Source organism: Sinohyriopsis cumingii, chromosome 17, assembly GCF_028554795.1.
Source record: "Sinohyriopsis cumingii isolate HCF-2022 chromosome 17, ASM2855479v2, whole genome shotgun sequence".
Classification (NCBI taxonomy): domain Eukaryota; kingdom Metazoa; phylum Mollusca; class Bivalvia; order Unionida; family Unionidae; genus Sinohyriopsis; species Sinohyriopsis cumingii.
The window spans coordinates 16530092-16548492 of NC_142977.1; the positions used below are offsets into that span (position 1 = coordinate 16530092).

Here is an 18401-nt window from a genome sequence, read left to right on the forward strand (position 1 = left end):
CATGATGGAAAAATAATAAACGTGTCGCTATTTGTAACCAAATGATGAATATATAAATCTGTATTATGCTTCCAGCCTTTCTAGCACAAATAACCCGCATTTAATGGACTTTAATATATATTTGCAAAATTATAACATTTATATACGTCTCTCTCTCTCTCTCTCTCTCTCTCTCTCTTATGCTCAGCAAGAAAATTTAATTAAATCGCACTGTCGTGATTCAGTGTATATTCTGCACGTTTCACGCAATCGCATGGTAATGCGTTTTAAAGTCAACGACTGATTTCTCTACCTACGTTAACACGTGTAGTCATATTAGGCAACGACGAAGCTCATGTCTGAATTTAAATAACCACATTTAGAATTCTTTCATAACGTAACCCATACACCCATATCCAATAACTGGAATCGCGTCAGTAAATAACGTGTAGCTGTAATAACTAATGACTAAGCAAACATTTAATAGGTTGCCTTTGTCCCGATGTCACGATGTAACTCAGTTTGTCTGTATAAAAAGCCGAGCGATCCGAAACAGAAAACAGACTTAGAAAGGAAGTCGTAGGTGACAGTTCTAGCCTAACAAATCTCCTGTAGAGAAATCATCCTCAAGGTAAGTTGTCGGATACACTTTTGTTTTACTTTGTTACTTTTGAAAATTTCATTGTTATTTTACTGAAATCGAATTTATAAAAATACAAATTAGATCTTAATACTCCGTTACATTATCTTGCTGTAAGAAGTTGCATATTTATCATACTCCAGCATGTTATATTTGCCTACTTACTTGAATATTTGTCATACTCCAGTACGTTATATTTGCATACTTACTTGAATATTTGTCCTACTCCAGAACGTTATATTTGCCTACTTACTTGAATATTTGTCATACTCCAGTATGTTATATTTGCATACTTACTTGAATATTTGTCCTACTCCAATATGTTATATTTGCATACTTACTTGAATATTTGTCCTACTCCAGTACGTCATATTTGCCTACTTACTTGAATATTTGTCATACTCCAATATGTTATATTTGCCTACTTACTTGAATATTTGTCCTACTCCAGTACGTTATATTTGCCTACTTACTTGAATATTTGTCATACTCCAGTACGTTATATTTGCATACTTACTTGAATATTTGTCTTACTCCAGTACGTTATATTTGCATACTTACTTGAATATTTGTCTTACTCCAGTACATTATATTTGCCTACTAACTTTACTTTCATAAATAGCTATTCTCTGATTGATTGCATGTTAAAACTGTATCATTCTGTTTGGAATGGCTTGATTTGTGACTAAATTGTCTTCATCAGTGTTTTGTTCAAGCATTTTCACAAGTGTTACTTCTGGTATTATTTTTAACCCGATTGTTGTATTTAATGGTCTTACGACATCAACATTTGCAAACTGCATTTTCTCCTCAACAATATATTCAGATACAAGTGTTTCTCAGTTCTTGCACATCTACTGTTACTCATTTAAATGTTTTGCAAAGTACCGCGTGTTTATGAAGACTATAGCAAACCTGGTAAAAGATTATTTGCTAGAACACTTCCTATATTAAACAGCAAAACAACCATAAAATATTATTTTTATTTTCATTCCAGCAACATGAGAGCTACAGTTGTCATTTTAGCTGTACTAGTCATGCAGATTTCCTGCATTTATTGCAGGCCTGCTGAACAACGAGGAGGTGATCGTGAAAAAAATTCCGGAGCCCCGTCTGCCACGAGTAAACCACCGTCTTCCCAGCGACAAGAAAAACCAGACCCACAACGTCCCAAGTCTGACGAAAAAACAGAACAACCCCAAAAAGAGACAAGTGACACCAGACTACCAAGACCTCAGGTAGAAAATGGACAACGACGACCACTACGTCCTCAGGTAGAAAATGGACAAACCCAACCATCACGTCCTCAGGTAGAAAACGGACAAACCCGGCCACCACGTCCTCTGGGAGAAAACGGACACACCCGACCAGAAGAATCTCACGAAGACTCTCACGAAGAAAATCATCACCCCCGTCCACCACGGCCTCAGGGAGGGAACGGTCAATCTCCATCACCAACTCCAAAGGGAGAAAACGGTCAGACACAGCCACCATCCACTCAGGGAAACAATATTCAAACTGAACTACATTCTCCCAGAGAACAGAGCGGCCAAACACAACCACCCCCTCCTGAGGGTCAGAGCGCTCAAAACCAACCAGCCTTCCCGATATAGAATGGTCAAAACTGTTTTAATTTTGCTATAAAATGAAAATATATTTTTTTTACATATTCTGATTACTGAACATCATATAAATGAAATGACTTTGACCTTTGTGTATACAAGAGGAGTGTGTTAGCTGTCATTCGATTCGCAAGTTGAAAGGAATACCTTTTTGTCTTTTACATTTGACATAGTTCAATAATTTATTGATTATTTTATAGAATTATTGTAAAATCGATGATTTCCGATCCAAGTTGGATTATTGTTTTTCCCCACTATAAGGTATTTCATGCCAATTAGTTCATGTTTTGATATCGTATAGAGCATGTATAATTTTGAATTATGTTTACTCATTCATATTTTACATTGCACTTTATTACCAGAATAAGAAAACGTCTCTAGTAAGAGACCAATATAAGTAAGGTCATATTGATCTGCTTTTATATTTATTGTATGATAATTTGATGTGACAACACTTCTTGTCATCAATGGCAGTTTTAGCGGTGAATTATAATACAAATTTGAGTAAACACAGCCTTATAGATTACAGCTAAAGTGTTTAGTTGGCCATGAAACAGACATGGACCTGATTCGTAAATTCATGCATGTAATGTCTCTTCAACCACCATAGTAATCTGGTGTTTATTTTTAGTCCATATACGAGTCGTTTACATTTTCGCTCTCACATTTGCCAGCCGGTCTGGTAATCTGGCGTTTATTCAAAGAAATTAAAGTTTAAATTTTTTATATATCTTTGTCTCCATTTTTTCATTTTCCAATGCAATAAGAATTAACTTCCTCTCTCTCTCTCTCTCTCTCTCTCTCTCTCTCCTTGTTTTTTGACATACATCCATATCCACACTTCATATGGATAACTTATTCGATGTGGCTGTATGTAAGCGTAAATTATAATTTCTTCATGGACATTATATTTAAATTTTACATGGGATGGTGATAATCGTTTATAACATTACACACAAACACACACACACACACACGCACACACGCATACACACGTACACACACACACAGACACAAACAGAGAGACATACACACGCACACTTATACATGCAGCATATATTGTAATTTTGTATCAGATCTGGCCATATCAGACTCTTTAATTCAACTTCATATTATATCGGGCCACATCAGACACTTTAATTCACCTTCATATTATATCGGGCCACATCAGACACTTTAATTCAGTTCATATTATATCGGGCCACATCAGACACTTTACGTCACCTTCATATTATATCGGGCCACATCAGACACTTTAATTCACCTTCATATTATATCAGGCCACATCAGACACTTTAATTCACCTTCATATTATATCGGGCCACATCAGACACTTTACGTCACCTTCATATTATATCGGGCCACATCAGACACTTTAATTCACCTTCATATTATATCAGGCCACATCAGACACTTTAATTCACCTTCATATTATATCAGGCCACATCAGACACTTTAATTCAGTTCATATTATATCAGGCCACATCAGACACTTTAATTCAACTTCATATTATATTGGGCCACATCAGACACTTTAATTCACCTTCATATTATATCGGGCCACATCAGACACTTTAATTCAGTTCATATTATATCGGGCCACATCAGACACTTTACGTCACCTTCATATTATATCAGGCCACATCAGACACTTTAATTCAACTTCATATTATATTGGGCCACATCAGACACTTTAATTCACTTTCATATTATATCGGGCCACATCAGACACTTTACGTCACCTTCATATCATATCGGGCCACATCAGACACTTTACGTCACCTTCATATCATATCGGGTCACATCAGACACTTTACGTCACCTTCATATCATATCGGGTCACATCAGACACTTTACGTCACCTTCATATTATATCAGGCCACATCAGACACTTTAATTCACCTTCATATTATATCGGACCACATCAGACACTTTAATTCAACTTCATATTATATTGGGCCACATCAGACACTTTAATTCACCTTCATATCATATCGGGCCACATCAGACACTTTAATTCACCTTCATATTGTATCAGGCCACATCAGACACTTTAATTCACCTTCATATTATATCGGACCACATCAGACACTTTAATTCAACTTCATATTATATTGGGCCACATCAGACACTTTAATTCACCTTCATATCATATCGGGCCACATCAGACACTTTAATTCACCTTCATATTGTATCAGGCCACATCAGACACTTTAATTCACCTTCATATCATATCGGGCCACATCAGACACTTTACGTCACCTTCATATTATATCGGGCCACATCAGACACACTAATTTCACATTTTTCTACGCATGAGCTGTTACTTTGAGATCGTGGTAAATTTTATATCCTTTTGTAGAGGTGCGAAGTATTAACAGTATAACAAAATATGTATAAAAATACATTTTTTACAAAATGGTTGTATTTGTCATACGTTAATGGTGAATATTATAAATGTAATTTTATTCAATACGCATTTATTGTTACATGGATAATATGGCGTGCGATAGAGATATCAAGGCTGTGAATACGTCTCGTACATCTAAAATTTCGTGTAGCATACACAACCTCAAACTACTTTTACATTTTGAATACTAAATAAGAGTCCACTAGAAAATATCGAAAATGATTTAAAAATATTCTGAAAAATAACACACATTTGTTATTTTAAGAAATGCTATCAAACTTGTATTGGTGGACATTATTGTGTGTTTTCTTCACCAACGAAGTATTTTAAAACCCTTAGAGCATTTAGTGACTTATTTTGATGGTCACTCTTCTAGACACGATGAGAAAGGAGATCGATGGTTTTGTGACCATTATGACTATCGTTTGTCTTGAACTAGGAGACGTAGTGTACATCAATGGCCCAATGACCTCCATAAGTGGAAATCTAACTTCACTTCATAACGTTGTCCACCTTGTCAATAATTGTTTGTTTGAAATTAAATGTTGGCTAGTTGGTTAAATAAAAATGTTGTAGTTTGAAACAATGTCTGGTGCTGTTTTCAAAAAATGTTGTGACTATACATGCTCTTTGACTTCTCTATCCCTAGCCATAACGATGAGCCACCATAGCGTTCCGACCCAAGAAAAATTGTAGGGATGTTTTCTATCGCGTCCGCGCTTGAGTCAATCAACCCCGACAGCCTTTCGTAGCCCGCCCACCAGCTCTATGTTCAAGCCTAGCCGCCATTTTGACCACACCACCTTACAAATGAAAACAAAATTTCAGAGAAAGGAAAATTATTCTAAAAGGTATCGTGAATATACTAAGCATACGGGTATGATACCTTTAGTCCAAAACAGGAAATGGTAATATTCAAATTTTATCTTAAGGTGGGAGGGTCCAGTTTCGTAAATTGGCCCCTGGCAAATTTCTTATCTTAAGGTTATGATGTGACTTTTTCAGCTATTATTGTTTACTATTTATAGATATGGATATATTTGTGAACTAGGTGTTTCGGGCATGTGTTGTTCTTGAAATTGATGTCAGGCATGTACACCTTCCACAGTTGCTCTGCAGTATGTTGATAATGAAATACCAATAGTCGGCTAGGAAGAAGAGCTAGCCTCGCATAGCAGTAGACACGTGGGTTCAAGGCAAGTAGAGTATCTCAAAAATGGCTTGGATGACAACTATTCTGAATTGCATCAAACTATTTAGTAGACAATGATTTTCAAAATTTTCATCCAGGGAAAGGGCTTGCGTTTGCACTGTGAGCGCCACATGCTGTCAAAAATGGCATTTGGATGTGAAAAATGCAGGTATAAAATAGGGGTTGGGGTGCATGATCCTCTTCTGCTGTGAACTGCCATTGACTTCTCTGGTCAAGTGAATAATATTCTTATGCTTTGTTTTAATATCGGTATCTAAAAATATGGACCTTTTTGACCTCACTTGTGTATTCGATTTTTTATAATTTTTTATACTAGGTCGCTGATTGCGGCATTAAATTTGTACATAAAAACTGGACCCTGCCCCCTCACCGGAAAAAGAAAGCGGAATAAGCGAAATAACGTATCAGCGAGAGGTTATTCAAATATTTAAAGTTTTTTCCAGTTTATCCAAGCCATTATCATGCTTTACTTACCACTGCTACTGACCATAGTACTGTTTTATTTGTCTCCGATCAATATCTTTGCCTCGATCTCACTCTGTTGATTGTTTTTTCATTCAGATTTATCATTACAGCTCCACAGAAAATTGCATACCACAAAAGAAAACCCGCAACGCATAGCTTTTCGCCCATGGCTTGCGACAATGGTACAGAGAGAGAGAGAGAGAGAGAGAGAGAGAGAGAGATCTGGATCCATTGGGGGCGGGGGCGTACAATTTGACATGCAACTTACCAACCAACATATAAGGGTGGGGATGATGAGGGCCTAAATATAACACTATCAATGTACGTTCACCAATGTTGCTTATATTTCATGTTGTTTTTGGTATAAAAAGAACGATATAAAAAGTTGAAATTGCTCATTTTTAAAATTTGCATATTCTCGTACTAAAGCGCAATTATTACTGTCGATTGATCTCATCGATGCAGAGTTACATATTACTTGAGTGTTGTTAATATTTAAGATTAGAGAAAAAAAATTCATATTTAAGTTATCAGAGGAATTTAAGATCATTATTATGCAGACCGGGATGTTCACCTGTCTTCAAATCATCCAAGCTAGCAGACACAAAATTTTATGAATTTATGAATATCTTCATTTAATATCGTTTAATGACATGAATAATAGGAAATTTGTGCTGATTTGCTTGTATAACGTACCAGGAAGTTTTTGAAATGAAGACAGAATTAGCCAATACTCCACTTCTCGGTATGTAAATGAGTCATTTCTTTCTAACCTCATATAAAACGTGACTGTACTGAGACTATCTTAGTTACATTCACGCCTGGAATCCTAGACGAGACATCAATATATTGTATGCTTGTTTGAAGAAGGAATTCAAGCATAGCAGGGTAGAATGAAATGATTTTTAACTTCGACTACTACTTTTTGGGAATCTCCAAATCCCATGCCTGTCCAAAAGGCAGTAGAGAACAGGGAAAGATGGAGAGAATTTGTTGTAAAGTGAGCTGTGGTGCCCCAACGACCTATTGGGTCAAGGGACTGATGATGATGATCATGATCATGAAGACGACGACGACGGCTCATAAACACAAAAATCATAATGCCTTCGGACATTTCCATATTTAAGAATGATGTAGTTGTAGAACATTGTTATTGGTTAAGAAAAAAAATAAAAGCAAAATAATTTACAGAATACATTTATAAGGATCGCCGAGATGGCGTACGTTCAAAGTTAAGGTTTTTCAAAGCTCAAATTCCTTTTCTCTCACACTTCAGAGATTTCCTTTATGGCACGAGAGAGAGAGAGAGAGGTTTTTTTAATACATTGTGTAATATGTCTAATTCATTTAGACAACGGCAGTTTTCAATCTGTTCTCGTTTTTAATTGTTATTAAAATAAGATAATCACGATAAAGTATTAATAATCCCTTTTTCTAACTGAATTAAACATGTTACACAATCCATATCACATCTACTTTCCCTTTTATCCTTTATACATCTCGTGGTATATCAAATATACAACATAGACATACGACAGGATTATAGTTTGGAGATCTCAATCGTTACTGTGTTATGACCCCACAAAAGATTCCGGGGCATGACCCAGGTTTGCGATCAAAGTTGTGCTCGCACTTGTGTAATTGATCACATTTACCACTTTTCACTTACTACACGTGAAACGAACATCTCAAACGTTTTTGTTAAAATTTATTTAAAGTCAATCCTAGCCCCACCCCCAGGGACGAAAGAAACATTCCATGCTCGTTTGCTCTATGTGCATTGATATTATACTATAAAAGCCCCAAGTTTCGCTTGTCTATCTGTAACGGTGTAGAAGTTCAAGGACATGACACCTGTTCACACGTACGAACTGTATAACATCCCCATGCTTCTTTACAGTAGCGGGTATAATTGCAGAAATTAAGAATATAATATGAACTAACAGATAATTTAAAATGTGTTTAATCAACGAGATAACAAATTTACAGATACCGTGCCTACATGTTATAACATACGGTAATGTGTTTTATATTTCTTTATTTGTTACCGTCGTTGCCCAGAAGCAATACCTCCTGTAGGGTCTCGAAAATAAACTGAATAAAGACAAGTCATCTTATTAAAAGCTTATAATTAGAGGTGCACACATAGCCGAATTTAGGACCAATGAGGCCTTGTGCTAGTTAAGTTATGAGGCCCCTTACTTGGGCCCTGAAAGAGGTAGGCCCGGTAGGCCTACACAGGTAGTCAGGCATACATACTCAGGAAGTTTAGGACGTTTTGACTTTTGAAAAACATTTGAAAAATTCATCGTAAAATTTTTTTTCCCAGGAAGATGGGGCCCTATGGCCAACGGGGCCCTGTGCTTAAGCACACCCAAGCACAATGGTAAATCCGGTACTGGGTGCACAATACTGTCAGTGAATATGTCCTATATTGAAGTATAGACCTACATGTTATATAGGGTCTTAGTATGTACCGTTTATACGCATATTTTACAATCCAAATACAATTAGCCACTTTGGCAAAATTCGCAAATATACTTGCCAGTAGAAGCCACGAACAATTTTCACTTTCGTCTCTGGAAGCTCTTGCAAAGGAAACAACTATTTTGACGGATTGTTTGTAACCATGACTGTAGCCTAACCAGAAGTAAACTTTGGTCGTACTGAGTTAACCTTGATGAACCGGAAAACGCGCCGATGGAATGCAGACTACTGTAGGCTAATATACATGTATGTCTATTAATACATTGACAAGAGGTATACCCTGTTTATAATCTTCAGCCGGTCAGAGGTATATTTAACAGCGGTCTTACGTCGAAAACAATAAGCAAACAAGAAGTCACATTTGTTATACAACAAACCTGAGCTTCAAATAAACCACGTAATAAGTGAGAGCATGAGAATACGAAAGGCAAATAACGACGAGTCGTAGACGATTTTGACACAACCGTCCGTCTCTGCATTATCAAACGTGGCATTTGCTACCCGTGCAGAATGCTGTCTACTCTTCTTCAGAACATTCCTTGTTTTGTTCACATAAATATTTATATTGTAACAGAATCCTATAATGTGTAATCATATCCGTGCAGTGTACTCACCTTTAGGTATTTGCAATAGGATAAACGATGCACCAGAAGCAAATACATACAACAACAAATAATGTTTACAAGGATAATAATCATTGATATGTATGACTTACATCTTGAGAGAATCAGATACATTCAACATAGTTATTTTTATATAACTACCATAATGATATGTAATATTCTATATAAAAACAATATACAAGAAAACGCTGAGATTTAAAGGAAACTATTAAATGGTCACTTCAGTACTGGTCGCCCCCCCCCCCCCAACAACAAATACACATAAACAACAACAAAAACGACATTGAAAATACAATGCGTGGGTTTAATTTAAAGCCTCTGTTTCCCTTCTGTCGAAAGATCAACAGCCGTTGTCAGTTAAATGGATTTATTGTGTATATGGACCTAGTACACATTAAAATATGAATCATAAAGATATTTCCTCTGTAAATACAAAAAATGCACTCAACTCAAAATATAGATTGGAATTAGTTATTTGGACATTATTGAATTTGCATCTATATATGAATCCATTTACAATTATATTCGCTTAAACTCAATAACATCTCTTATAATCATTTTTTTTATTCAGATAGAGTGATAAGGAAGAACGAATACAAAAGGCGAAATAACTAAGGGGTAAACTCAGCAAAATAAATACGTCAATGACATATGTATGAACAGACAAAGAGCATACCATAGCAAGAGAGAAACATACCAATAAAGCACAAAGTCACTGGTACAGTTAAATGTATACGATTAACAGAGAGGCATATAGGTAGGCCCAGATTAAAATAACTAGAGTGATAGCCAATTAAGCATACACAAACATGAACGACATCATAAACTCCTTTCGATTATAAGAACATCCTTTATCATATTCCTTTTTAGAGAAAAAACAAAGTACATACAAACAAATAAATAAAGTACAATTTTTTGTAAGTCGGACCCGCGACCTCTCGCATCCAAGGTGGACGCTCTAATCACGTAGGCCACCGGAGCCGTAGAAACAACATACACAAACTCACACACGTATTAAATAACATATAATTTTATTTAAAATTTGTTCAGTCAGCAATTAATAGCAATGCGTCATATATAGTGACATAATAAATTTACTTACACCCCACCTACATATTGTAGTAAAGGGTAATGCGTTAATTGTTTTTTGCTGTTGTTGTCCAGAAGCAGTGCCTCGTGAAGGAGTCTCGAAAATACACAGGACACACACACCCTTGTTATCTACTTACACTTTGAGCTGCAAAATATTGGCCGTGAAAATTTTCTACACTGAAGTGTAGACCTACATGTTATATACATATTTCACGATCCAAATACAATTAGCCACTTTGACAAAATTCACAAATATACTTGTCAAGAGAAGCCATAAACAATTTCCTCTTTCGCCTCTGGAAGCCCTTGCAAAGGATACAGCTATTTTACGAGATAGACTTAATTGACTGTTTACATGTATCAATAACTGTGCTCTGAAGAAAATAAAGCGTGTTTTTATTGATTCACACCCACGTGAGCCACAAAGCGGAATATACTTTTCACAAAATATAGGATCAACCATTTGGGCCGTATTCATTGTCCGAAATTTGCCAAGCATGAAACCATACATAGCTTAAAATGCTACAATATCTACGTATCAATGAAGAATTTTGTAGTATAGTGTAAGCTAAACTGTGTGTATTATTACCGTTGGAATGCAAAACACCTGCAATAGCTGTTTGTTTATGCATGGATAAGGTAATACACTGTTTTTAATTATGAGCCAGTCAGTCGTTTTGGTAACAAGGGACATACGCTTCTGTTACACAAAAAACTAAGCTTCAAATAAACCATGTAATAGGTGAGTGAGGAAGCTTACAAAATAGTACAAAAATGGCGCCTCTTGTGCCTATAAAACGTGGACAACTTTGACACAAATGTCCAAACTCGGCATTGTCAAATTGGGGGTTTGCTACATGTGCAGAATACAGTCTACCCTTTTTCATAATATTCCCTGCTATGTACACATACTCTGATGCCAAGTCTGGGGTTTGCTACATGTGCAGAATACAGTCTACCCTTTTTCATAATATTCCCTGCTATGTACACACACTCTGATGCCAAGTCTGGGGGTTTGCTACATGTGCAGAATACAGTCTACCCTTTTTCATAATATTCCCTGCTATGTACACACACTCTGATGCCAAGTCTGGGGGTCTTGGACTAATCGTTAACAATTTATGAGGAAATATTAATATGAGATATTCATTGTTATGGTATCGGATTAAGTTATAGCTAGCATAGATGTGTTCGGAGTTTTTCAGATAGGGATGGAGAGAGAGACAGAGAGACATAGAGACAGAGACAGAGGGAGAGACAGAGACAGAGAGAGAAAGAAAGAGAAAGAGAGACAAAGATAGATAAGGGAGGAGAGAAAATCACAAAGACAAAAGTTGTATTTGCATATGTCATATATAATATTTTCTAATATTACATTTTTACGTTGTTTTTTTTTTTGTCAGTCATCCTTCCATCCGCGTTCGCAAAAGCACTCTTATGCCTAAATCTATAATTAAAAAAAATACATCGTTCACTATGCTTGTGATATATATATATATATATATATATATATATATATATATATATATATATATATATATATATATACGACTCTATGTAAAAGACAAGATCGAAAACAAGCAAGTTTTACAAAATTCAGCAAATCATTTATTTACCTGAAATACATAGTGAAAATTTAAAAATAACTTACAGTATTGTGTATCAAATCCTAAGAGTCCTATCACAAGTCCAAATGTATGAAGTTCCAATTTAATTCCAGTGGTGTTCCAAATAAGTTCCAATACTGAATGTGCTGAAGTGCATGTAGTCACGAATGTACTAACGTGCCAATGACCTGGATTGTGGCGATGTGTTAACAGTCTTTTGATGCATCGTATTAATATAATCCAAAATGTTCTTGATTGAATTCAATATAGTTCCAAATTAATGATTTACTCCAAGACGTTCTATAGAATACTTTGTAATTCCATTTAATAAGTTAAATAAATAAATCCAACCAAATTAAAAACTGAACACTACAATAAGACTGACTTCGCTTCGGATGTTTAGGCAGGAATGAGTAATTTCTCAAGTAAACAACATTGATAAAAGCAACTTTAATATGAAAGCAAAGACACAAAAATATAGCCAGCATGTAGGTCCACCTCTTTTCTACAATATTCAAAGTTTTCAACAAGACTATGAATTTCCAGGTGAAAACTAACATCCTACATTTAGATAGAAGTAAACACATTTACCTCCATTAATAATGATCTGAGTACTTAATCCATAATCATAGTGACATATTAGCTATATGTTATGTTGTTTACATAATAACTTTCACTGGTCAGGTAGACCATTAACTTGATTTTTGGCCCAGGTCAATTACAAAATACTGATATACGTAACATTTAATCACTGAGGAACAAATAATACAAATTAAATATACATAACAATTGTAAATGGGTACTTTATTCAAATTAAAATGAATATTATATAAAATGATGAAATATCTGATCCTGATACACATGCTACATGTCTCACCCACCCACTCACATACATACTTACATGAGGCTCTGGCCGTATTAGGTGAGTCCACAATGGTTGAAATTATGCCACTTGCAATTGCGTCAGGCATACTGTTAAAATCTAATGAGTGCAGTGTCTGGAGGAATATGTAGGTTGGGTTGGCATAGCAAAACGTCGGTATTCATCTCTCATTGTTCTGAAACTTTGTGTTTTCCACCAAATGCAACAAGTTTCACTTGCACCATACCCCCATTCTAAAGAGGTGCAGATAGTGCCTTTGGGCTCTATCATTTTGGTAAATCGCTAGGTTTCTTTGCAAAAATGAGGTTAATTTGCATGATTCCGAAGAGACTTGTTTTTATGTATATCTATTTTTTGTACCTCCTGGTACATGATTTTATCTAATTTTTGTAATTTTTATTCATGGCTGTAAATTGCACATGCCATCCTTATTTAGAGTTTGCCTACGTGACTGGGGTCTGTTTTAAGATATTAAAGAACTCAAAACTGTGTAGGATCTATAACTAGATGTTTACTTAAGTCTCCACAAATACCAATATTAGAATTATTAGTAAACATGTTTACTAGGTTCGACCTTTTTCCCATTGGATGGATCGGTCAGGTGATATCCCAGAAGAATTAAGATAATTCAAATTGGATGAGTCAGGTCACTAGAATAGGTATTCTGAAACATTAGAATCAGTAGTAGGGTCTGCCACATGGGGATATGGTGTGAAATATAGTCGTAATAGAAGTTGTATATAAGGAGAAAGCTGTGTAATCAATATTCATTCCTAGTTTGGAGTCATTCTTATTTCTTGTGTTCCTGGTTCCTGCCTGCATACGTGTTTTATCTTGTAATTGTACATTATTTGAGAGGAAAAACATTTATTTAGCCTGTTTAGTGGAAACAGAATTAGCTCAATTGAACTATATCATTTTGGAACAATTATAAATTATTCAAGCGATTTCTGGACAATGCCATTTCAACAGCACCAAGATTCTTGGCGGACCAGCACTTTCCAGTTTTGAAATTTATACGGAACTTTTCATTCGTGTGGTCCTTCATGGAACTTTATCAGGATTATTATACTGTAAGTTTCTCTTACAATTTCATTTATAACTTCGATAATTAAATTATGTGTTAAGTTTTACAAAACTTGTTGGTTTGGCTTATTTTTTGTTTCTTAGTTTATGACCATAGAATTGTAACACTGGATGTAATTTGACAAGCTGCCACAGCCAGTATCTCTGTTTAATCCTAGTGTTAGATCAGTAGGTAGAGTGATCTCTCTTCCAAACATCAAGAATAATGGCGTTTTACTTGTAGATGCGTGGCGCAAGCAGATGTATGTATTAACCAATGGTCATGTGTGACTCATCCATTCCTTAACCTCATCTAGACTGAGAGTTCCTAACATGTCTAATATTGTCCTGTTAAATCACTAACATACTATTGACCTTTGCCTGATAGATTGTCGTAAAAGCTCCTTTGATACCAGTAACTTGATTGACATAATTCCATGACCTTGCTTTCAAATTGTGCGTTCTGGTCTGAGTGTAGACGCTGAGGCATACCGCAATGGACTGTAAAATAATTAAAGGAAGTCTCAGTTTTTAGTCCTGACTATTTATTTACTTGCTGGAATTCATACATTGTTAAATTATTTGTATATAAGCTCTAAAGGATGCGTGGTCACCATGAAGGCAGACGTGACTGAATATTTGCTAATGATTTTCTGAGCAAGTATTTACAAGTTTTACATTCATATATCAATATATTTTGCAATTCCTTGCCAGTACAACTTGTCCTTTAGGAGAACTAACTTGTCCTTTAGGAGAACTAACTTGTCCTTTAGGAGAACTAACTTGGTCTAACTAACCCCAGTCAACATGCAAGTGTTGCAGAACCTCGTATTGGCGAGACTTATGACATAGCAATTGTAGCTGTTCATGGCCATCAGCACTCATCCTCCTGTACCTTATCATGTATACATGAAAAATATTCACAATAAAACTACACGGTCTTTTCCAGTAGAGACGGATTTTAGTTTATGGTGTTTCATTCCTTTTGTTGAGAAATTACAGATATCATCAGCTCACATGTAGAGTGACATATCAGACCAATGAAAAAGGGAACCGTTGAGTGTCATGCAGCGTGCTCTTCTATTACAAACAACGTGTCGAAAGAAGCGGCAAAGGCTGTCATCCACTTTGTTAGATCATCATGGGTGTTGGTGTTCGGCGTGACCTATAACGGCTTAATGACACCGACACTGTTTTGAGCTTCTTCAACTAAGAACTTATTTCTCAAAGTAAAAGTATTTTATCTTATTTACTGCATTTTAAGATATAATGGCTTTTAAACATCATCAAACTAACACGTGCTGAAAAGTGGGAATTTCGTGAAATTTTATGTCTAATAGCTCTCTCAGTAAATGTACAATCCGACATAGACAAAAACGAAATAAGGCTACGTTATAATTCCCACAGATTTCAGAGGAAAGCGAATAAAACTCACACAGCATTAACTAATAGTTTTCTTTCTTGATCCTAATGTGCACATCTAAAATGTCAGAATGTTTCAATATGTCACTGGTTTCTCCAAATCATGCTTTGGTGGGACATTACAAGCGGGTGGCTGAAAAGTTACAAGTATATTTTTATGCTTTTAAAAATTGTTTTGTCTTTATCGTGAAGTTCTTGTGTTTGCTTTGGATAGTGTTGATGTTGTTGTTTAAATTTCAAGGTGTTTGATAAACCATCTGATGTGATAACACTGGTTACAAGAATATTAGAGATTTTTTCAGGGAATCCTCAGTAAAAGTTGCTCTGGAATTTTCAAATGCAAGAAGAATCTGTCTAAATTTCATCTGGATTTAAGATTGTGGCGTTTGATGACTGTCCCATTTTAAATTGTGCTCGTGAAACGGGTGAACAAATCTTTTCATATATGTTGTGGTTCACGTATATTTATAAGTACTTAAGCATGTACATTTTCCATAATTACCTGTGAGAGGAATAACTCCACTGTTTTATTCACTACATTTAAAGATTTCAAGGAAGAATATTGGGACTTCTCTTGAGCCGTGTACGTATGTACATCAGGTCCTAACATTTAAGTGTTTTAGTAACTATGACAAATGCTGAAATAACTGACATGTTAGAAATGGAGGCCGGTATAGACGGAAAAAGAAATACATCCGTCACCTGTCATATATGTTTAAGGAGTATGCTGTCCAACACAGTGATGACTTAAGGTGGCGCTCACCAGATAATAAGTACTTTTGAGAGAGTGACGTATGTAAGGTGAAGTAGTTCGCATTTAAAACATGCACAGTGGAGAGAATGTTTGCATACCTCTATGCTACATTAATGTAATGTGGATGATATTTCTTTTGGATATTGTACTTTTGGAAATTTTACATGATTTAAGCACACTGCTAACTAAAATGACTGCTCCCTTGTGTTAAAAAATCAGTCTGAATTAGTCTAAAGTACACTATACATAGCAGCTATTAAAATAGGGAAAATGAATTTTGCCAGACTAGACAATACCAGCTTCTGAAAGTGCAATGAATGAATTACCAAATATATAAAATGTAAAAAAAGTTATCGGCTCTTTTTTATACAAATGACCTCTGAAGTTCAGGAAGTGAAAATGACCAAGTAGAGCTAGCACTTTTTTGAAAGGTGCACATTTGAAGTAAGGCCAAGCTGTATACTCTATAACCCATAGTACACCCATCAATCATACACCAAAATAAAGGGAATTAAAGGTTCTTTGCATTATACCTAAGATATACAATGTCTTTTTTAAATAGCCAGTATAACCAGTGAGGAAAGCCGGGGACATTCTTTTTCTTTAAATTCCTAACCCTATGCAAAATGCGAAACTGTATAGCGCCACCTAAATGATGACATGCTACCGGATTGTAGTGACTCTTGTCAACCAGTCTTCAAAATCCTGAAATACTCAAGAATCTCGAAAATAAACTTTCACCTCTACAGCCACAGGAAGAGAATGAGTTAAAACAGATAATAATGAGATCTTGCTCTCAGATGCTACAACTTGAAGAAATATAATCTACCACAATGTTGAAACCGTGGATTCTAAACCTGTAAAACAGCACCTTTACAGGATCAATCCTCACAAGCAGAAATGTTTGTAAAAGGAAGTTGAATATTTGTTGAAGAATGGCTTTGTTAAAACAAGCAAACGTTACTGGAGTTCGCCATGTATTCTTGTACCGAAACCAGATAATTTTTGCACATGCGCACTGACTACAGAAACGAGGTCTAGTTATATCTTTCGCAACACAATGTTGCAGTTCTTTGAAATAAAAGTCAACGATATTTGAACCAGCTGTTTTGGATAAAAGACCTTGTATTAGGCGTTACAAATCTAAAGAATGTTTTTAAACAAATATTTATTGTACCTCACAATCCAAAATCTCAACATTTTATTTAATGTACCAATTGCATCAAAGTTGTAACCAATTTACTCATATTCAAATCTACTTGAATAAACCGGTGAAACAAATGAAAGTCAGCATGGATGAGAACCTGCCATTCCTTTCAAAAGGTGTCAATATCAACTCAATCCTGGACAAAATATTCCCAAAGTAAAAGACCAGGAAGTATATATAATATGTATAAGTAATAATTCGTCAAATAATTCCAATCTTTTGCTCACAAATGCTCGCCAAAAATAGGAAATATTTCAGTTGTTTCACACATTTTATTTATCACATGACGGAAGTTACATATTATATTGAACGAAACCACAGAATGATGCAGTGAACAGATATTTAAATCTATTAAAAATCCTCTACTTATATGCCTTTGCCTTAAATGAAGCAATGACGTAATGCTTAACGTCACAAGAAGTTATTAATTGCGTTACATATGAAATTATATGAGAACACGTAGTACCGCAGGAGGGAATGACACATAATTTAGTATGACACATGAGGTTTCTGAGGGACTAATTTCACTTGGCGAAACGTGCATTAAGAATTTACGAGATACCATCAGAAATACACTTTTTGTTGAAATTAAAGTTATTATTATTTTAGCGTTATAAGTCTTCTGTTCAAGCTAAGTCAGGACTGTCAAATTATTTTAAAAATGTATAGACTGTTTCCATTGCGGTTGCTAACAGAAGCTTATCAACCCATTTATCCGGATTCTGGATATGCCCGTAGGTTGCTCAATACAGAACGGGCAAATTTTTCGTTTTCAACAATACATAGTCAAAAGAAACACACAAGTTACCAATATGGAAACTGACAGAACGTCTGCTCCCGACTCTTTTTAAGTTTTGCATATTTTCTTGAGAGCCAACGATTTTTTTTAAAGTGACATACACACACACTATACTATAATAAATGGTCACGTT

At 35.4% G+C, this 18401-nt stretch overlaps 1 protein-coding gene across 1 annotated transcript; it reads left to right on the forward strand.

Annotated features, from left to right (window-relative positions):
* Positions 1–500: 500 nt before the first annotated feature.
* On the forward strand, positions 501–2965 carry LOC149777817 (uncharacterized). The gene is made up of 2 exons (XM_089938881.1): positions 501–610; positions 1617–2965. Exon 2 carries the CDS (start codon positions 1621–1623, stop codon positions 2230–2232), a length of 612 nt encoding a protein of 203 aa, XP_089795007.1. The 5' UTR covers positions 501–610; positions 1617–1620; the 3' UTR covers positions 2233–2965.
* Positions 2966–18401: the final 15436 nt, after the last annotated feature.